This window comes from Lacerta agilis, chromosome 1 (assembly GCF_009819535.1).
Source record: "Lacerta agilis isolate rLacAgi1 chromosome 1, rLacAgi1.pri, whole genome shotgun sequence".
NCBI lineage: Eukaryota > Metazoa > Chordata > Lepidosauria > Squamata > Lacertidae > Lacerta > Lacerta agilis.
Window position 1 is genome coordinate 31018822 of NC_046312.1, and position 23589 is coordinate 31042410.

The 23589-nt window shown below is 38.9% G+C and overlaps 1 protein-coding gene across 4 annotated transcripts in view; it reads right to left on the reverse strand.

The window, feature by feature from the left end:
* MIPOL1 (mirror-image polydactyly 1) overlaps positions 1-23589 on the reverse strand; it is a 182224-nt gene that overhangs the window by 117566 nt on the left and 41069 nt on the right. For all 4 annotated transcript variants that reach the window (XM_033143194.1, XM_033143178.1, XM_033143187.1 and 1 more), the window contains 3 exons: positions 17107-17344; positions 16173-16308; positions 14044-14149 (listed from right to left, as the gene is read on the reverse strand). In XM_033143194.1, the coding sequence (XP_032999085.1) occupies positions 14044-14149; positions 16173-16308; positions 17107-17344 (480 nt within the window). The remainder of the gene's footprint in view (positions 1-14043; positions 14150-16172; positions 16309-17106; positions 17345-23589) is intronic.

The following is a 23589-nucleotide window of genomic DNA, read 5'->3' on the forward strand; positions in this document are numbered from 1 at the left end:
TGCAGATTTGCAATTAAATGACTAGGTTACACCTCAGGTAAAAGATTTCATAGACAAGGTGGTTTTCAGTACGTGCCTAAACATCATGACTCTAGGCACCTGTCTAATTTTGGCTGCTGACTGATTCCAGGGAGGCTGGAGCTGCAACAATAAAAGCCAACTTTCTAATACAAGCGCGCTCCACAGGCGCATTAGGGCAGTGCAGCTGATAGGGTGAGGCAGTCGAATAGGTAACCTGCTTCCGAGTTGTCCGACAGAGAACAATGGAAGGGGGGGAAAGTGACCTGCTATGAAGATTTCTGGGTAGGATATCGTACTTCAGTGGAACTACTGGCAAGGACTTTTAGGACTCTTGTTCCAAAGTCACCTTTGTCATTTCCTGGAACACCAAGGTTTACCTTGGCAACAATATTTCAGCCAAGCCTAGTATGCTTAAGTTTTTTCTTTTTCTTTTTCTTCTTTTTTTTTTTTTTTTAAAAAAATGACATTTAATTGAAATGTGAAGCTTATTGAAGTCAACGTGCATTCAATGTCAGAGGCAAATGATATGCAAAGTGAGGGGAGGGAGATAAGGAACTGGCCTAAGTTAAGCACACTTTTTAAAAAAGTATATTTTATTGAAGATTTTATTGATTTACAAAGGTTTTTTCCATGTAACATTTTTACAAATCAGTTTCATTTATTGAGACATTGGGAAGAAAAGGGGGAGAGAGGTGGGCGGGATGAGGAGATGGATGGGGTGGGATGATGTTTCTATTTTACTTAGTACATGTAGGGTTTGGTGTTAGTGTTGTTTGTGCAGGTTCTCTGTTGTTTGCTTGTGCTCCTTTGGTGGTGAGAGAGGTCGGGGTTGGCGTAGGGCGTGATTGTTCATTTGTGGTTGGCTGTGGTGGTCTTTGGTTTCCTGTGTGAGTGGGGTGGGTGAGTGTTTTTGATCAGGTTAGCCATACTGATTTATATGCTGTCAGTAGATTTTTGTCATTGTCTTGTTGGGCTGTGTGTATGATGAAGGGGAGCCATACCGGGGTGAAGGCATCTTCTTCTATTTGTCCCCATGCCAGTTTCAGCTTACTGGTTAGTTTTTTTAGTAGGGCTGTTTCCCATACTACTTGGTACCATTGGTCCATGCTTACTCCTGACAGGTCTCTCCAGTGTCTGGTTATGATGTTTCTGGCTGCTGAGAGTAGCAAGTTAAGCACACTTAACCCCATTGATTTCAATGCAAGTGTTGAGCGTGACTACAACTTAACAGTTCAAACAAATCAACTCAAGTGCATTTTGCTTCATAAATGATAGAAACATAAATTTCCAAATTATTAAAATATATTTTAGGTTATTTGTAACAAGATTACTATATTAGTATTTGCATCTTACACCTGGAATAATGGAGGCAAACTTAATACCCAGCCTACAAAAATGATTTCCCCCTCCAGAAATATAATTGTCCCCAATCCATCAAGTCTAACAGACTTGTAGTTTTAAGATAGATAATAACTGTAAACAGGCAGTTTTTGTAAGGTACATAGCTATTTCAAAGTTCACTTAGAAAACCAACATAGCATTTTAGCTGGAATTTGCTCATTAAATACCCATAACTGTAATGCAAATTATGCTGGAATGAATAAGGCAAATACGTATGCTTCTTTCTTTTTATTAAATGTAAAACCTGCTGTTAATTACATTGGCTATGTCATATAAACTTTTCTCTTTTAACTATTAAACGGAAGTCTTTACAAAAGTCATTAGAGATCCTCATTCTTTGACTTGTATAAATTTCAATATTTGTTCAGTAAAGGTTCACAGCAGTTAAATTACATTAACAAATATTATTAGCTACTATGTAAGCCAACTAAGTAAAATACTTATATTGCAGGTAAAACAAATCATTGGGTGTTTACGATAATATTTGGATATGTCCATTTTTAAACAAGCTTATCAAATATCCTGTAATTCTTAGTCAAATGAGAGAGACTCAAAGTAGATCTTTTCCCCCAAATGCTCAAATTTGTTTAGTAAGCTAATTGTTTTCTAATATAGGATAGAGCAAATATGAAGAAGCTGAACCATTCGAAGTATGAGTTTACTGAGTCAAAGCAGTGTACATATTTTCTTAGTTAAACCTGATTCGGTTGGCAAACCTTTCGGCCACACTTTTTAGCTACCTTTAAAATACAGTAGTAGCAAGAGAGGGTGTTAGAAATCATGCTAGTATAAACATTGGTTCATGATTCTCCAAACAACAGAACCTTGGAGAGGAGGTGGGTTGGGGGGGGGCATTTCCCAGAAAAGATGTCTGTTTGCTGATTTCTTAGGGGTCATCTGGATAAATATAGAAACTGAACTGACGACAGAAAAAAGGGATAGTAAAAAAAAAAACACTTGCAAAACTCGTACTGTCTGGATTTTTTAAGGACTTAAATAGCCAACAGCTAAGATCTACAAGTAAATATAATGCACAGAACTCTTAACTCTGTACTATGCCACACTGAGACTTAATTGTTGCAAATTATTTCTTGCAAAAATCCAGTACGATCCCCCCTTTTTATTTGCAAAATGAGAGTACCACCTACAATTTCTCCTCTCCAAAAGAAAAATTAAAAATAACAAAAAATGGCACATAAAATGTCAACATCTTTAGAAGCAGCTCCCTCCCACATTTCCACCCCTCCTTCTATTGTGTACATTTTCTTAGTTTTCTTAGTAGTTCTGATTGCAATCGTTGCTTAGGTATCCTCAGTAAGTTAAAAGAAAGAAAGAAAGAAAGAAAGAAAGAAAGAAAGAAAGAAATTTGCTGCAATAATGAGGAGAGTGTTGTGAGTAGTTTTGTGATTTTGGATTTAGTATTCAGGATTAGGGGCTGTTGAACTCTGGGTGACCTAGGATTTTCCTTAGAGCTGGTGAAGGAATGATCACAGGACTTCTAATGGATATGCACAGATGTCTTCTACCCAAAAAGGTCAATAGAAGGGACGAAAGGGTACTTTTTATGTTGAGGACATCTCTAGTAAAGATAAAGCTTTTCTAATCTGAAAGATATTTTTAGCTTATACAGGCCTATATAGAGTTAATATGTCATGGGAGTGGAAAATGGAGAACAAATAACATTTTCCATTTTTGTTCTCATTTTAAAAGGGACGGGGAGGAGGTGGGGGGGGAGAGATAAAGCTTGTTCTGTCATGCCATCCTTTGAATCTGAGATTCCTGTAATGGGTTGCTTGCTTTTCTTCTTCTTCGTTCATTAATGGTAAATCTACATATAATCATTTTTTGTTTTGTTAATAATCTCCTGGAAAGGAGTGAAAAAAACAAAAAGGAGTAAGGAAAATTGTTTGGGAAGGGGAAGACGTAAGAGACCTAAAACATGAAACTTCTTTGGTGCGGTTTTAATTTGGAGTTTAGCAATTGTTGCAACTTTGGATCCTCTCCGTGCCCATATAGAAATTTGTGTATATATGTACAGGTCATTACAATATGGTACTAATCAGACTGTGCACGTAACATATTGCAAAATACTGATAATCCCAGAAAAATTTCTAAGGACCAGATTGTGGTCCTGTTAAAATGAATGGAAATAGTCCCAAGTCACGATACATTTTTTATTATGTTGTTCTGACGTCATTAGGATAACTGAAATGTAGAAGCATTAGAGAGATGCATGAATAAAATAGAAGTAGAACAGTTTTTGACAGGTCAGTACTAGGAATTACAGACTTAAAGTCATTTACATATAAATGTGACTTGGTAGATAAAGCAATGTGTGCAAACACAGATAGAATGCGCTGACACCCTTGTTGCCGTGTGTTTGTTGTATGTATTTAGTTTGCGGTACTCAACAGCTCCTAAATTTTGGGTGCTGTAAATGTACTGATTTTACCAAAGAACCTGAACTGTTTAGCAATAAGCAAGCAAAGAGACACTGCACTGTGGCATTCCTGTTTACTCAGCTATGCAAAAAGAAAATGAAAGAGAAGGCATGCAAATGAGAATATGTATACGTTTATCTCCACTGCATTTACAGTTTCTTACTGAAACCAGTCCTTGTGCCGGTGCGAAAACCACCCTCCTCCTTTCAAAATAATAATTTTTGCAGTGGTGACGATGACTTTTCAGAATCTACACTACTGCCTAGCAGCCGCAATTCCAAAAATCCTTGCTTAGCTAAATAGCGAAAATTCAGGGATTTTGAACTGTATGCAGATGAATATCTCTCATCAATAAAGTAGTATCTCAAAGGAGATACTGGGATACTTCTGAGTCTACAGAAGGGCATTTTACTAGCAAGAACATACACAATTAACAACTATATTGAATAATTCATACACATAGCATATTGATGACCAGCTGTGTAATCTTAACTGTGTCTACTCACAAGTAAGTCCCACTGAGTTCAATGAGGTTTATTCCTAGGTGGGGTATATGATTGCACTTTCAGTCACCGAGAATTATTCTATAACTTCAAAACATGCTATCTGGCATCTGTGACAAGCTTATTTTACAAATGTACCCATATTTACAGAATATGATTTTACACTGAAAAGTAAAAACAAATAGGCCTCCCCACCTCACACATTCTCATATGAATTACCAGAATTCTTGAGAAGCAAAACCACTGCCTTGTTTCAAATTTCTTAATGCTATGAGTTGAGCAAGTTTACAGAAGTCTATGGCAAAACTCTTGATTGATTTTAGTGGAACTAAACCACACCTATAGTGCATTAAAAGTCTTTGCCTTTATCAAGAAATCATCAGATGAAAGGTTTAGGAAATGAATTTGCATAACATATGAATCTTACGACAAAACTAAGGCTAGATACATACTGTATATAGAAAGAATAATTTTAAGACTCAATTATTAGTAAAACTATGTTCGTTACATACTTTTAAAAATAGAATGTCACACATATTTAGATTTATAAACACAAGGGTTGGGAACTGTTGAGATCTTTTGGCTAAAGCCCAATATTGGCCTTATTTCAGTTTAATTGGAAGAGGATCTCAAATTCATCTTCTCCATGAGATATCAGGAACCTGGATTTCTCTTTGTATCAAAGGTTAATAAGAAATGTGTCTGCAAAAGTCAAACAGCATTAAATATCAAAAACTGATTATTATTCCACAGGAGTTGTTCTGTCATTCATAATCTCTCCATGCTCCAACCTTCCACAGCTAATCTTTAATGGATGACATGCAAGAATGAAAAAATAAATGGCATCTAAAAAAAGTCTGTCGATTGAGCTTAAATAAAATGGTAGATATTTCCCTTTACTGATCAGTGAAAGATAAAAAGGAGTACTTTTAAGGTAATATGGAATTACAATGCAAATAATCCTTATTTCTTGTGTGTAACTGGATTGTTCTCTCCTCCAAACCCAAACTGTTGCTTGTTTGCTACCACAACAATCATAACTTTTCCCGCTTCATTTAAAGTAATGTGTGTCACATTTCACCTAAGTTTTAAATCCCCATTGAAAGACAAAAAGGAAGAGTGACACAATGATAGAAATTTGCAGGGGAATTTAAAGGAGCATTTCAAAAGAACTGGAATATGGAATATTCACGCAGAATACAGATGATTAGGGCAACTCTGAAAAATGTTTCCTGGTATTTAGACCATCACCTCCTGACCATTTAGTAATCCATAACCTCAATACAAATTATTTGTGGCAATTATTTGTGGTGCTGCCCTCTATTTTATAATATCTGCACAAACAATAATGTTATTTGTTTAAGAGAGCTGCATTTATTAAACACAGATGCAGCCAGGCTATAGTTTTATAAATGCTTGGCACTTAAAACATTATGTTGCTGCTTTTAAGTGCATATTTAACAGCTGTATGTATGTCAGATACTACTTTCTCTTAATCTCACCAGAACTGTGCAGGTTATGAATGATTCTCAAGCTGGGTGTTTGGAATCAACACCCCCCACCCGAATTCCACACTGTAAAATTAGCAAAATTAGATAGCCTTATTTTTTTGTGGTATGGTCTCTCCACCCTGGTTTTCTGTCTGCTCAAAACTTTCCGCTTCTGAAGTTCATGATAAACTGCTGAAGGTCTCAGCAAAAGGCAACATTTTCATACAAATGAGGAACAAACAGTTAAATTATTGTTAAGGGTTATTTGCCTGATATAATTTTTTTTTATAAAAACAGTAGTGATTATCTGACTTTTAGCATAGACAATATATTTTCTTAATGGCAACATGGCCATTGGCCAAGGACTTTAATAAAACAACAAATATGAACAAACTGGCTGCCTGACCGTGTTTACCTGGAACACCCTGCCCTATTGCATGTGTTGAACCAGCTACAGAAATTTTTAAGGTGGCTTTTACTGAAGTGGCATTTAGCTACCAGAACAAGCCTCCAAAACATAATACTCTGGGGCTGATTGTGCCCCCATTTTGTCTACCCTTAAGCTCCTATGTTTCAGCATCATTGGATAACATCAGGTTCTACTATTACGAAAGACTGAACAGATTCATAAGAGTGAAAGGTACCACCACTGAACATAGCAAAGAAATGCCAGAGCTGGGGAAGTGAGGAGCAGCAGAAACAGAAAATGAAGGAAGAAAGGGACAGAACTGAGATAAGGGAGTGGAAACTATATTCTTCAACATCTCTACGATGAAAATAGGGCCATCCCATTCCATAATGATAATTTTACTATTTATACCCCACACATCTTACTGGGTTGCCCCAGCCACTCAGGGCAGATTCCAACATATATAAAAATATAAGATTAACATTAAAAAAAGCTTCCTTATACAGGATTGTCTTTAGATGAGTGGTCGATAAACTTCATACCCTCCAACATTTCTCCAATGAAAATAGGGACATTATACCATACCCTCCAACATTTCTCCAGCGAAAATAGGGATATCCTAAGGAAACCTGGGACATTCCAGGATCAAATCAGAAACCAGGATGGCTTCTCTAAATCAGGGACATCCCTGGAAAATAAGGACACTTGGAGGGTCTGGCAAACATACCTGATGAGGGTTGGGGAACCTATGGTTTATGGTGGTAAAGAGAAAAGGGTGCACACTGTGGACCAGACAAAGAAAAAGAGGTAGGATTAACTGGGGGCATTTAGAAAGGCCTATAACTGGGGGCATTTAGAAAGGTCCTTCTCCTAGGCCATTCCACCATCCCCTCCTAAATGCTGGAATGCGTGCTTGAACTGTTCTAATGCTTTACAATTGCCTGGATGGAGAGATATGTCTGTAGAAATCCATGGCTTCTCTGTGGTTTGAATGCAGTTTACAGTACACATGGAAGAGTCATCTCTGTTGCTCTGCCCATCTTTGCCCATGGAGGCCCAGGTGGTGTCTTTGGCAAAGAGTGCCTATCATCAGCTTTGGTTGGTGCATCAATCACACCCTTTCATGGATTGGACAGGGAAACTTGGCTACTGTGACACATGCATTGGTAACCACACACCTGGACTACTGTAACATGCTCTTTGTTGGGCTGTTCTGGAAGCTGCAGCTAACGCAGAATGCCATGGCCTAGATGGTGAGTGTTATTTCTTATTGGGCACATATGCCACTGGCTGCCTATTAGCTACTGAGACAAAGTGAAGGTTCTGCTACTTACATACAAAGCCTAAATAACTCTGGACCAGGCTCCCTGAAAAACCACCTTCCTCTTCACTACCCATTAAGGGTACCAAGATCGGCTAATGAAACGCAGTTGGTTTTGCCAATGTTTGATAACCACCAGCTTCTAACATGAAGGTGGGCTTCTTCACGGGTGGCACCACTGTTGTGAAAAGCCATCTCTGCTGAAATTCAAGAAGTCTCATCAGTGTGGGCATTCCACCAGCTCCTGAAAATGCAGCTGTTTAGGCAAGCATTCACCTGAATGGAACTTGTGATTTTATTGTTTTAACTGTTTTAAAACTCTTTTAATTGCTATGTGTTTAATTATATATTTTAATTAAGGATGTTTTAATGCTATTGTGCCTTTTAATCACAGATTGATTTTATAGTCATAAACCACTTAGAAGCCATTTTGATGTACAAGTGATATTCATTAATAGTACAGTAATAAAAATATCCTCTCCTCAGTGACCTGTGCAGTGAAAAGTGGGCTGTTGGTTGGGTCCCATGTGTTTATCTTATAAACAACAAAGACTGCATTCAAAATTTTTGATTATGAACTATAACCAGCCTTTTAGGGTGCTTTGCAAATATTATCTTTATAATTGTTACAACAACCCAGCAAGGGACGTCATTCCCAACTTGTACACAGCAGAACTGAGAGACTATAGATTGCTTAAGGCCGTCTACTAAATTCCTAGCAGAAGCAAGATGTGAGCCAGAAGCTTCTAGGTTTGCATCTCAGCCACTTTGTTACAACAATAAAGTAGCTCTCGAAAACATTATTTTCCTGCTAGTGTTTGAGTAAGTTGGACTTTGGTCTCTTGGCCTTCAGTGAGTCAGACTTAAGCATTGCACCGAGGTTGTTTTTTTTTTTTTTAAACTAAGGCCTACTCTATTTTAACAAAGTCCTACTCTTCTTCCAGCCATGCCTGAATCAAGCAGACTGTTAGCCAGTGTTTTTTCAGCAGAAGGTAGTCATGTTTTGTGCATTCATAAGTCTCCCAGTTCTGGCCAGTTCCTGCTAAAAACACACACACACACACACACAAAACACCTGGCACCTCTCAGCTTAAACAGAACAACTATAAAAGGGACAGCCCCCTCACATAAAATATGTGTTAACCACCTCTTGCTCTTCCCTGGTCAATACCCCACAACTTGCAGGATGGACAAGGGTCAAGAGGTTGGATGGAGAGTCAGAAGCACCTTCTGCATATTCTCAGGCCTCAATAAAAGGAACTATTGGGACAGAACTGGATAAACTATCATGTATGCATATTCAAAATCTAACAGTGGCACATTTCAGATCAGGTTTAGTTTCTCTCATCCTCACACTAGCTCACTAAGGCAAGTTCCTATCCTTCCCATTTCAGATATGGTCAACACTGATTTAGATCTGATATGAGAGTCATGTACCCTATGTACAACACATTACTCATCGGGTAAAACCTGGTGCCATCTCCAGGAATTAGCCTGCTAGCCTTCAGTGGACTATCTGCATGCTCAAGAATGTAAGGCTGGTAATATTTAAAAAAACCACACACATTTTTAAGTGAAAAGACAAATCATAACATTAAGAAGATTTAACAGAGGACTCCACAGACAGCTTCATTCTTAATTGGACATAATGATCAAAATTACAGCATCAAATCTGTTTCCAAGGTTTCTTCCACAAAATATTGACTGCATGGATTTTATTTTTACACACACACACACAAACACAAGTGGTGGGTATTTGGCGAGTCTTCATGTTGTGAAGCTATGTGTCACAAGGATATCTCAGTTCCTTGGAAACCAGAACATATAGTTTGTGTATCAGATGACAAAAACGTTCTACTAATCCTAATGAGAAGAGAAGACTCCCTAGAAAAGACCCTGATGTTGGGAAAGATGGAGGGCACAAGGAGAAGGGGACGGCAGAGGATGAGATGGTTGGACAGTGTTCTTGAAGCTACTAACATGAGTTTGTCTCCTTAAATCACACATCCATTTAACATTAATCTGCTTCAGAAGTAGGCATATTGACACCTTGTGTGGTTTCTCAGCCTCTGGGTTCCCCTAACGTTTTTGTTCTCTAGTTACGTAGAATCAGAGTTGGAAGAGACCACAAGGGCCATCCAGTCCAACCCCCTGCCACATTTCCTCTTCTTCCATCCACCTTCCATTCCATTCCTGCTTTCACACCTTTGACATATATACCTCTTTCCCTTCAACTATAGGAAGTTGTGAAACACTAATTGTCATCTTGCAACAATCGTTCCATCAGCATCAGGAGATGGAAAGCAGGGACAGTGCTTCTGGCCAGCTGAGAAACCAGCAACTTTGGGCTTCTTCTTTCCTTTAATTGTTTCCATTGCAGCCAGTCATTGTAAGAACTTTTGCTTTTATCCTCACTGGGAGAGCATCCACTTCACATTCAAAAGCCCATATTCAATCTCCAGCATCTCCAGGTAAAAGTCCCACAATGCCAGACAGTGCAGACAATACTGAGTTGAGTCAATGGCCTGACCCAATACAAGGCAGCTTCCTATGTCTTTTTATATTGTAATCCTGAAGGGATTGTCCGGAAGGCACAATTTGCAATTTGCTCTGGGAGGCTTTTTGGCTGAAGAGCAGAGGAAAATGCTTTAAATAATTAAACGAACGAATGAATATAATAACTAAACACTAAGAAGGAATAGCAGCCTCTAGTGGCCACAGAACTGAGTTGGTCAACTGACCATTTCTTCTAAAACATGCCCCAATATTTCTAAAGGGGCATGTAGCACACAGATTCCCAAACCCAGGGTCTAACTTTGTACAAAACCAAATGTATACTAATACAAAAATGTTTAACCCAGCTTTTTAAATGTGAAAGGATTGAATATTATTATTCCCATTTTCTACCCAGATATATAAAATGCAAGGTAAAGGACCCCTGACCATTAGGTCCAGTCGTGGACAACTCTTGGGTTGTGGTGCTCATCTCGCTTTATTGGCCAAGGGAGCTGGCGTACAGCTTCTGGGTCATGTGGCCAGCATGACTAAGCCGCGTCTGGCAAACCAGAGCAGCGCATGGAAACGCCGTTTACCTTCCTACTGGAGCAGTACCTACACATATTTATCTACTTGCATTTTGACATGCCTTTGAACTGCTAGGTTGGCAGGAGCAGGGACTGAGCAATGGTAGCTCACCCCGTTGCGGGGATTCAAACCACCGACCTTCTGATTGGCAAGCCCTAGGCTCTGTGGTTTAACCTACAGTGCCACCAGTGTCCCATAAAATGCTAGGACTCATCTAAAACCATCCAGTAAATTGATGGCTGGGATGAGACTTGAACATAGGTCCAAAGTCCAGACCTATGCATATTTTCTTTGTATGCTAACATGAACATCCACATTGATGGTGTGCATATTTTCTACCCTAGCTGTATTTCCCTGCTGTTTTAATTCTCCATCTGCTTCCTCGCATTATTTCTCCCACTAACCTCTTCTCAAACACCCAAAAGCAGGAATCATACTAACAAGGCAAGCTGCTTTCGAATTTCAAAGCCAGTTTTGTCAACAGCCTGATTGGCTACTATGGAAATTCCAGGGAAAACTTTTTGCATGTGTGTTTCTTTCAAATGTGTGTGTGTGTGTGTGTGTGTGCGTGCGCGCACACGCGCACGCACACACACACACAAAGATACATGTTTGTTAGACATAGATAATATTTATAAAAGTTACATCACAGCTTTGATAAATTGATGAAAATATTGTTTTAGTGATTATATAGGGATCAACATTCTGTATTTTGTACTCTTCCTCCCTGTTTCATATTAACAAAGGCTTTTCAGCTTGAGTTTTATTATTTTAAGATCCTTCTCAAAGTACAAGGTAAAAGTTTTATAACACACTTCCCCAGTGCCTTTTATTACACGCTCTTCTGTCATGATTTTATCACAATTTCAAATGTAAGATAAACATCCATCTGTATGTTGTATCTGGATGTAAAAGTGGAATCTAAATATGATAAGCAAAGCACACAATTATGGGTATTAAGCAACTAGGTTTTACTCAGAGTAAACTCATTGAAATTAATAAACATGTTTAAGTTAGGTCCATTAATTTCAGTAGGTCCACCCTGAATAAAACTTAGTTTAATACCAACTGCAGTGATTAACACTAGTGAATCCCAGCAACATATTACCTTCTTTTGAAGACAACCCAAACTAACCTATCTTAATTCAAATACATCTAGGAAAAAGCTGCTTTTGAGATTTTTTTTTAAAAAATAGAAGCAAAATCTATACAGTTCAGCAAACCACACAGTATGTGCCACCTTCAAGTGCAGGATATGGGATCCTCCATAAACAGCGTGCAGGATCTTACCCAGGGAACCATCCATCCATATGCCACTTCTGTGCACAGATCACCCTGGTGGATTATGGCACATGTGTTTTTTTTATCCAGTTTTCCTCCATGAGCTTGAATGAGCAAAGAAAGTCTACACCGAATAAAATATTTCTCTATTATATACACAGAAGTAAAACGCTGTGCAAACATCCCCAAAACAAACATATAACTTGGAATTTAATCCAAACAGTTCACATCCTGTAAATGTTTAGTTGGTAGATAATCAAGATGTAACTATGATCTAAGTAAGGGTTTTATGGTAGTTTTAAAAATATATGTTAAGAAAGCTTTAGGGTTACTTTAAATGTGTATTTAATTTGTGTTGCGAATATTTAGGGTTCTGCCATTGTGATTCAGAATGGCTAGCCTATCTTACAAATGTTGGTAATATCAACCAATCTCTTTACTGACACTGTAGAAAGCCAATCAACTGAAAATTCTACACTATTCCCCAACCCACTTCCATTCACTTTGCCAATGAGATGGGAATGATATCTACCCAGTCAGATTCACTACTATTACGCATATTACTGAGAATTAGCTTTAATAATGTTACAACATTTTCACAATAATGCTAGCGAAGAAGCCATATTCCCGTTTCTTTTTCAAACCTCTTACCAGCTTCATAACATTGTCACCAAGAGTCCTTGTCTACATAAGTTTACCATTACATATATATACTCAAGGAACTTAGAATCATAGAATCATAGAGTTGGAAGAGACCACAATGGCCATCTAGTCCAACCCCCTGCCAAGCAGGAAACACCATCAAAGCATTCCTGACAGATGGCTGTCAAGCCTCCGCTTAAAGACCTCCAAAGAAGGAGACTCCACCACACTCCTTGGCAGCAAATTCCACTGTCGAACAGCTCTTACTGTCAGGAAGTTCTTCTTAATGTTTAGGTGGAATCTTCTTTCTTGTAGTTTGAATCCATTGCCCCGTGTCCTCTTCTCTGGAGCAGCAGAAAAAACCTTTCTCCCTCCTCTATATAACATCCTTTTATATATTTGAACATGGCTATCATATTTATGATATTTAGCCAATAGTCATGATGAGCCACAGCCAAAAGAGTTTTCTAAGATGAGGAACTAACACCAAGACCCTGAATATGAATATGCAATTCGTTAAAGAAAATAGAACATAGCCTTCAAGTTGGAATGCAGGAGACGACTGGGAAGAAAGGGTCATGCAGGTGATAGGGGCAGGGAGAGGCTAAAACTAAAGGAGGATACTGGAGGGCAGAGGGCTGAATGAGGTTGAGAAAAGGAGTCAAAATGTCAATAACACTTCCCTAACCTGGACAGCTGGAGAGAAAGAAAGGAAACCAGATAACAGATATTACTGTTATTACTGGCACAAGATGGAGGCAGGAAACTTGATCAGCTGAGAAGCGGGCTTCCTTAAACTGCCTGGTTCTCAGCTGATCAAGAGATGGTGGCGGTCTGGCCCTGATACCGATCCTGGGCATTGTATTGATACATCTCCCAGGAAACTGTGGTTTGGCCTCAGTATGATGCGTGAACCAAGCCACTGGCTGAAGATCTATCATCACTCTAAAGCAACATTTCTTTCATTGGTTAAAAACCTGAATTCCCTGCTCACCAAACAGAGGTTCGGGTCTCCAGCTGAGAGAAACATGAGGATCTCCATACAAAGGTGTGTGGAAGGAGGGGTGGTAGCATCTCTCTGAACAAGCTAAAACAATAAGTGGGTATTTGAACTGCTGGTTGAAAGGTAGTGGCCTTGGTAATCATTATTTCCCTTGTTTGTTCAGGACCTTCCAACAAAACAAACAACCTTTTTGTGATTGGATTGACATGGTGCTAACAATTCATTTAATGCCCAAATCAGTATGAATACAGGTAAAGCTCTTACTAATACCAGTACCAGGATGTTAAAGCCACCTCTTTTCCAAGCAACTTTAAACAGCCTCATATAATGAAGTCAAAGCACCCCTCCTTTAGCAAATACATCTAATGTTCATTAGGCCACGTCATATAGCAACCGAGCGGGCTGTAGGAGCCCTATGGCCATCTGTTAAACGCTCATCTACTGCACCTGCAGCCTTTTCCGCAATCTTTGCTTCTGCCACTCTCTCCTGCAGCTCTAAGTCCAGCTTTATTGTCTTCAGCTCCTTGTCTTTTTCAGACAGCTGCTCCTGAAGCTGAAGAGTCGAAACAGCGACATTGTTATTGGTATGTAAAAGTGCACGGGCACAATATTAACTTGCAAGAAAGAGATGCATTTCGTTCTCACAAAATGACTCTCTCAACAAACATCAAGCAACGTAAACACAATTCTTACATTTTTGTTTTCATATAAATAACTTTAAAAATGAAATTGCCGCCCACTTCCATCCTGATACGTTACGAAGGGAAAGGAACCTATACTCCAGATTTAATTTCACAAACTCTTAACTTACCTACCATACACACAAAGAGAACAATCCTAAAGCATGTTGACTAGAGAAGGGAAGTTTTTGGAGCTCAGCAGAACTTACCCGCTAGAAAGGGTGCAAAGTATTGCAGCCTTAAGCAAAAGGTCAAGATCCCCAAAGTGTGCTAATTTGCCTGGTTGAGTTTTCAGGTGTGGTTACCAATTCCAGAACATGAATTGCTCACCCTAATCTATAGCATAATTCAGGGGTGGTAACAGAACATTATTCACATAATTAAATAGATTTTTCTCATCCCTAACCCCACCCAACTGTAGCTCCAGTGCTACGTCAAACATTCCATATTGTACAGCACAGATAAGTGGTTATTAACAACAAGAGCAAACAAACAAACAAACAAACCACGCTAAGCCATATGGCCAAAACATTTGGAAAGTTAATATGAGTTAATATGCCTATTGCTACTGATTTCATATTTGTTGTTTACCTGTGCTTTGTTAATTTTTGCCTGTTTTAAACTTGTGTTTTAATGATTTTACTGGTGTTTTTTGCAGCATGCTCTGAAATCTCTTGATTAAGGGTGAGATTATAAATGGAATAAATAGTAATAATAAGCATACATACATACATACATACATACATACATACATACATACAACAGCACTGCAAAATTGTGGTCTTAAAAGTCAAGGGAGCTAATAAACATTGCAGCAGAGGTTTCAATTACTCCATATAAGGAACTTCAAATAAACTGAGCAAAAAATAATCAGTAAATTTGGATATGTCTCCACGCTCTGGTTTCTCTTCAGAGTGTATACAGTGGTACCTCAGGTTACAGACGCTTCAGGTTACAGACTCCGCTAACCGAGAAATAACGCTTCAGGTTAAGAACTTTGCTTCAGGATAAGAACAGAAATCATGCTCTGGCGGCGCAGCAGCAGCAGGAGGTCCCATTAGCTAAAGTGGTGCTTCAGGTTAAGAACAGTTTCAGGTTAAGATCAGACCTCCAGAACAAATTAAGTTCTTAACCCAAGGTACCACTGTATATCCTTCATAATGAAAACAATGTTGCATTTGAACAGAAGTGTAATGCAGACATATTTTTCAGCACTTGAGATCAATAACAATCTGTAACTTCTAACCTATTTTGTTACTATCTTCATTCTAAAATCCACAATGCACTTCTATCACTTAACAAAAAAATGTAATGGTTAATTTAACAGTATTATTTTGATAATGAAGTGTGATTATATCTGGAAAACAATTTACTGGGGATTTTACCATTTAATTTATGAAAAATAGATTGCTGTTAGTATAACAAAGCACATTTGAGGGATGCTTAATCTGATAACTTCAAAAACCTTGCACAGACTGACTGTTCTGAGAAGTGGAAAAATATTGTAAATATGTACAATTTTTAATGTACAATGGATCTCTTAATCATCACTGCAAACCAAAGAGTTTGCTTTGTTACATGGGGGTCTCTTTCTATCAGCTTTGATCCAGGTTATTCAGAGTGTTTAATTAAATCATAGTAGTTTCTGAACAAGGCCAGCCTTTCCAAATTTCCAAATCTGAGCCAAAAAGAACTGCAAAAGAATCTAGATGGCACTATCTGTGATGTCACTGATTTTAAAACAAAAACAAAAAGGCAGACGAGAAGAATATAGAAAGATTAACAAACCGTGAATCAAATGATCCATGCAACAAAAGAAAGCTGTATCTTGTCAATCAAAACAAACAATAAAGAAAAATTAGAGTAGGTTAATAGGCTTAGAATATTTCATTGTACCTTTTTATTGTTTGCCCTTAGAACGTCCAATTCCTTTAAGAGGAATGCAATATCCTTTTCTTTATCTAGGTTTGCAGTGACATGAAAAGGATTCATGCTGTCAGGCATAACTTCTCTTCCTTGCTTTTCAGCAGAGCTAGAATGAAAAAGGGAAGAAAAACTTCATTGATCAGTTCATTCAACAAAGAATCTTCTCATTCAACGAGATACTTGCTACATTCAGGGGCAGGACCAAAGCTGCGTAGTAAAACACACACATTGCATCCAGAAGGCCCCATCTTCATTTCCTGGCATAGGTTTGAAGGAAGGAAGACTGGGGGGAAAGCCTCTGTGCAAGACCCAGGTGGCAGTTTTATACCACTTCACACGTTCATAGTTGTTCCTGGATTTTTAAAACTTTCAAGAAATGCAATGCAGAAACTGCTGCTTCTTAAATTTACATCCATAGCACTGTTTTGTAAAGTTTTCTATAAACCATTTGCTATAAATGCACAAAGCATGTGCAGATGTGTCTTCCTTTCTGTCCGATGAGATACCTGTTCCTGCTCTGCAAAGAGTCTCAATCAGTGTACACCAGTCTCATCCCATCAGTTTTCTACAACTGCCCACTGAATTCTTGTTAGCTTATTTAAGAAGTTGAATCCCGTGATAATAAAAGAAACTGAAGGTGGGGTTCAACCAATTTCCGCCAGCAAAAGCTCTACATAAGGACTTCCACATGCACTATGGGGATTCCCTCCTTCTTCTCCCCCATGTGCCTTCAAAATTTGCTTGGTGTGGGGTCACTAGAACCCGTGGAACAATGTGTATGGGGAAGAGGAGGGATCATTCCTTAGGGGGAAGCCAAAAAGCTTCCACTGGCAAAAGATCACCTTCGTGTGATGCTGAATGCTTCCCTGAGCTTTTAAAAGCCTCAAATGAACAGCTTGCTTACCTTAACCTTCTATCAGTGCAAGAGACAGTGACATTACGTAGCTGCAAAGTTTTGGTACAAGCAGTTTGCATAATGCTTAAACTGGATGATGGCTGATCAGAACAGTTTAGCTGTTCACTTTTAGTCTGAATGGCCTGTTCTCTTGGCTGTGATTTTGCTGAAGAACTGTGCAAATTCAGGTAACTGGGAGCAGAGACATCATTCTTTTGCTCAGAATTCTGCTCCATGTTATAGATTTCTGTTAGAAAAATAACAACATTTTACTGTTTAATTAAAGAACATGAAAGATGAGCATTTAATGCAGCTGAATGACAACGCTGCTGACATCTAAAGAAGTTCAGTAAAAACAAGTAAAATTTAATGCCGGTTTAACTGCCAGGACTTCCACAGCATGGAAAACCAGCTGTGTGGATTAGTAAATTGAACACAACCTGGATCCATGCATCTAAGTGGCAGAGAACAGGAGCTCCAGCACATTTCCCAAAGTCATTCAGTACTGAACTATACAAAAAGTATCACATATGAATACAACTCTTCCAAGACTGTGACTGCAATCAGACATGGCTTCCATCGTTGTTTGTTGCAAAAATACAATTGTTAACATGATCCAAAGTTTATTGATCACGACAACATGACAAGCTGTGGGAGTTCTTTGTTACTGTGCTCAAAGAGAAGGTAGTGTGGCTTACTCTCATCACACTAAGCTATGGTCTAACACAAGAGTGGGGAAACATTTCCACCCTAGCAGACCAACTGTGACAGATAGTTGGGACAATCCATCTGTCAATCACCTGGCAACAGATGATGGACAGGTAGGCTGCTCCACTCACCCGTCAGTGCCTTGCACAAAGCTTCCCAAGCGCCCAACAGCCAGCTGGTTGTCGAATACTTGAGAACCTCTGGACAAGGGGCTTTGCCATCCTATCATCAACGCTTCCCAAGCAGTGAGTGTAAAGCTGGAAAAGCTGCTTCATACAGGGATCAGCTTCATGATCAAGTTCCCCACACAGACCTCAGTCACAGCTGACCCACCTATGTTTCTATAATAATAATAATAATAATTTATTATTTATACCCCGCCCATCTGGCCGGGTCTCCCCAGCCACTCTGGGCGGCCTCCAACAAATATCAAAATACAATACAGAGTCACAAATTAAAAACTTCCCTAAACAGGGCTGCCTTTAGGTGTTTTCTGAATGTCAGGTAGTTGTTTATTCCCTTGACTTCTGACGGGAGGGCGTTCCACAGGGCGGGCGCCACTACCGAGAAGGCCCTCTGCCTGGTTCCCTGTAGTTTTGCTTCTCGCAGTGAGGGAACCGCCAGAAGGCCCTCGGCGCTGGATCTCAGTGTCCGGGCTGAATGATGGGGGTGGAGTACATGCCCTACTACTGATGTCATCTATTACATCATGACTGCTGCTCTGACATCATTAGGAAACTGCTCCACAAGACGTTCCTACAGTCTCTGTACCAATTTTTTTTGGAAAATTCTGCTGTGTTTCCCAGGAACTGTATGCACGTCTTTGCATCTTTAATGAAACTATTATGCTATGGACAACTCCATACAATTCACTATTTACCCACTAAAACAGATAAACTAACATTAGTGAATAGGACCACTTTTTTCTATAAGGATAGCTTCATATACAGGGAAGTGTTCTATGTGTAAACTAGATAACTGAATACGCAAATGAAGTTAATTTGTCAAATATCCAGTTGACATTACTACAATCTGCTTTTTCTTGAAGGAACAAGAGCAGCACAATCACTTGTACAGGAAATTTCCCCTTCAAGCTGGGGTTTCTCAAGACCAATAATAGAAAGAACATGAATCTCAATGCCATTTATATTCTGGTGACTTTTAAGGTGATCAGTAGTGGAGCACATGCTTGCCATACAGAAAAGTCCTAGCCCCCATTCCTGGTAAGATTTCCATTTGAACCCATGAAGATCCAATGCCAAGAGCTCTGTAGACCAGAGATTGGCATTTGTGAGCCTCCAGATACTGTCCATCATCCTTGTTAGCTGTACTAGTTGGGACCGATGGAAGTTGGAAGTTCAGGAACATTTGGAGGGCCCCCAATTTCCTATCCCCAGTGTAATCAGCACCAATCATACACTCAGCAGTGTATGATTTCAGAACAATTTGCATTTGACATAATTGGGGGTATTTGTGCTCCACGAGTGGTATCCATGTAGGTTTTTCTGTGTCTCTTATGAGTCACAAAAACTAAAGCAGACCCATACAGAAACTTGAAGAAGTTGACACCACAGACTTTGGCTCCTACTAGTAAACTGCAGTTACATGTAGGGTATACAGTACATGTTTCATTATGTGTAGTTTTAGTCTGAAGTAAAGCATGGCGATTTTTTCCTTCACATACTACGAAGCAATAACTACTTATAAAGGGTGGTGCAGTTAAAACTGAAGAACGTTTCACCCTTCCAGTACTGCTAATCAATGATCAGCAAGTTCTCTCAGTCAGAAAAAAAGTTTTATACACCATGTTTCACTCCCTACTCAATATTCCTTAGCTCTCTGTGTTACAACGTAAGCCCTAGGTTTAGTTAAGTAATAAGACAAAAATCTGTAGAAGAGAGCTGATCAATACATATATTGTGTCAGCTAGAAGAGACATATAAAATAGACCTAGAAATATCCAATTTGTGATTTATTAAAGAATTCGGATAGGACTGCCAGATGTGTTCTGACACTATAAAAACAAACATAATTAAACTTGTGCCATCTGTAGGCACAATTTTGTGCTCAATACCATTTCACGGGGTTGAACTGCAACTCTGCCCATGCAGTGGGGATTTGTCCAGCTTCTTTCAGCTACAGCCTCTTAAGTCTTTGCCCTGTGAAAAGCTGCTCTTGAGGGTTGGAAGGGCCACAGGAATAGTACAAGGCATAGCTCAAGGAGGCTGCTCTGGAAATTGATGTAAATTGGGGAGTTTCTGCACAAACAGAATCTGTATCACAGCCATGAGGCTATATACCACAGCACTACTCTTTTCTAAAGTGGAAACATAATACAATTTGATGACAACTTTTTGTTTTTTTAAATGAATCAACCCCCATTCAAATTCTGAATCAAGAACACGGTGCCCACATACGCTTCCCCTAAATGAACGTTGCAAAGTTAATTCCCTGAAACTGATTTAGGTGAATGCCTCACTTTCTAGTGTCCTACTCTGAGTGCTCCCACTTTGTTCCCAGTCTTATTTTCAACTCTGGCCACGCACAATGGAAACAAAGCACAAGTACCTGTAACTGCACTGGTTCATGCTCATTCCTGCTATCCTTACTTCTGCCTTCCCTTCCCAACTCCTGTTCTCTCCCCACTTTGTTGATATTTAGAACATGAGGTCCTTGGATCAGAGATTTGACTTTCGTGCTCATTTTTCTCTGTTATGCACCGTGTACATGTTATTGCAATCAATAACAACAACAATACTCAAAATACCATTGTACGAAAACAGTTATGGTCCACCAACCACAAAAAACTACAATATAATAACAATAATAACAATAATAATAATAATAATAATAATAATAATTTTATTTATACCCCGCCCTTCCCAGCCAGAAAACCGGGCTCAGGGCGGCTAACATCAATTAAAATCACAGCAAAAAACATAAAAACGATCAATTTAAAATAACAGATTAAAATACAAATTTAAAAATTCAATTAAAACTGCAGGTCTCAATTTCAAAATAACCCACCAATAAAAAATGAAGCATAAATATTAAACAGAAACCAACCCAAAGGCCAGGTGGAACAGCTCCGTCTTGCAGGCCCTGCGGAAAGATGCCAAATCCCGCAGGGCCCTGGTCTCTTGTGATAGGCTGTTCCACCAAGTCGGGGCCAATATTGAGAAGGCCCTGGCCCTAGTTGAGGCCAACCTAACGTCTTTGTTGCTCGGGACCTCCAAAAGATTATTATTTGAGGACCTTAAGGTCCTACATGGGACATACCAGGAGAGGCGGTCCCTTAAATACGAGGGTCCTAAACCGCATAGGGCTTTAAAGGTCAAAACCAGCACCTTAAACCTGATCCTGTACTCCACCGGGAGCCAGTGCAGCTGGTAAAGCACTGGATGAATGTGGTCCCGCGGCAAAGACCCGGTAAGGAGCCTCGCCGCGGCATTCTGCACCCGCTGGAGTTTCTGGGTCAGCTTTAGGGGCAGCCCTGCGTAGAGCGAGTTACAATAATCAAGTCTGGAGGTGACCGTCGCATGGATCACTGTGGCCAGATCAGGGCGAGAGAGGTATGTAAGATATGTAAGATCATTAAAATAAATGCCATTTGCAAGATAAAAATGAAGAGAGATTTAGTAGCCATTGTGGTTCTAGCAGAAAGGCAATTTTAAGGAAACCCCAAAGGTAGTAATTCCCTCTCTCAAATTCAAGAAACATTATCATTAATGAAATCCTATTTTTGTTTTCTTAAAAGTAAATTCCATCGTAGTTAGTGAGGCTTACTCTCAGGTAAGTGTACATAGGATTGAAGCCTAAATTTAGCCACCACCACCACCAGCCCAGTTTGGCAGATACCGCCTTGCATAACCTCTTCTCAAAGCTGGCTAATCATAATTTTAGTACTCAGTGTCAACTGTGATCATTAAGCACTTACTGTGTAAATATCACGAGCTTCCTTAGGCATTTGCTTACTTTTTACATTTTTTATTTGCAATTCATTAACATGATATTATTTCCTAGCATTAGATTTAGGAGAGAAATCAGTTGCAGTTGTGCAGATTTTTTTGTTCTGTGCCTGGGCATTAAGACCATTTTTGAGATTCCACGCATATACAATCAAAATAGCAGTATTGCTAGACAGATAGTAAAAAGAAGAAGACGACGACGACGAAGAAGAAGCGGGGAGGGCAATTTCAATGAAACACAATGTTAGTTCTAATGGACGGATGATTGTGTTTGGTCTTTTGAAACTTTGAAGTATAGGTAAGTCTTGATCACACAAATTAATAAATCCTAAAGCTGGAGTTAACAATAACCATTACACCCAAATTCTGCAGCTTAGCCCAGGCAATTTTTCAAAAGGTCAGGTTGTGAACTGGAGAAGATCAGGGAGGTCCACCGCATAGCTTTGTTGCCAGGCATCTCCCGTCTGGATTGTTGCAGGCATTTATTAGTATTCGTCAGCAGACTCAACAAAGCAAACAAGAAATTCAAGCACGAATAATAAAATGAAAATGCTGCTATATAACCCTTTGTCATTCAGCAAATATGGGACTTTTTAGCTACATTGTTCCTAAACCTGGGTTACTACTTTAATTTTTCTCCACCGGGCTGACTGAGCGAGTATGCATGTGTGTTAAATGCAGAGCTCCCTTAACAACTGCAGGACTGCCATTTAATCTGTTGGTAGATGGACCACTTCCTGTGGGAATTCTAGCTATGACTTCCAGATCCACCAAATAAATCTCAGATTAAGAATCCAAATGAAACCTGCCTTTGGCAGATAAAAAAAAATGTCAAGATGGATATAAACAGTAAAATTATAAATTATCTAGGTGCTGCACACTGATTTGATGCGCCGGGTTTTCTTTGTGTGTTGTTTATATTTTACTGCAGTATCACAACTACACAAGGTTTTCGTCAAATGTCACACTTTTATAATATTGGAGGCATCATTAAAACTGTTTGGCTAAGGACCTTGAAGTGTTTAAGCAGTAGCTCAAAAGTATATTTGTGCAAAGTAGAAGAATAAATTTACATATCAGCAGCAGCTCATAAGGGATGAGTAAATATTCTGTTTATCTCTCATTGTAATTCAGGTTAGTTTAAATACAGGGTTTCGAGATATCATTACAATCTATATAGATTTATTACATAATTTCGAAACACAGTGCCTGGTGGAGTTTTACTCAGCCAAACTGGTACCGTACTTGGGTTTTCTATCCAAACCAGCATTTCAAAAAGGGAGGAAAGTAAGGATTTCCATTATATATATATATATATATATATATATATATATATATATATATATATATAGTTACTGTGACACCTGGCATATAACACTTATTATATATTTCCTCATCAATTATCCAAATCTTAATTATCTAAATTTCCTTTTTATGTGGAGCAAGGTCATGTCCCTGCACACCCTTTAATTAAACAGAAATCCTCTTTGTCACCCAAATTTATTCAGGTATTAATGCCAATATGATAAATTTTATAATTTAAAATGGCAAAATTAGACAACCACACCAAACACACACACACACACAAATGCCCCCTGCCTTATTAAAATAACATACCTTTAAAGTACTGTTTTATTTTATTTTTTAGCCTGCATCACAATAACATTAAGGCCACTTTAGATAATAATGAGGCGATAAACGTCATTCTCTGGGAAACGGGACATTAAACATGCAGGCGAAGTCTTTGATAATCTCATTTCATCTCTGATGCATCCCCCTGGGGGACATGAACTGGTTTTTAATGAAAAAAATGGTT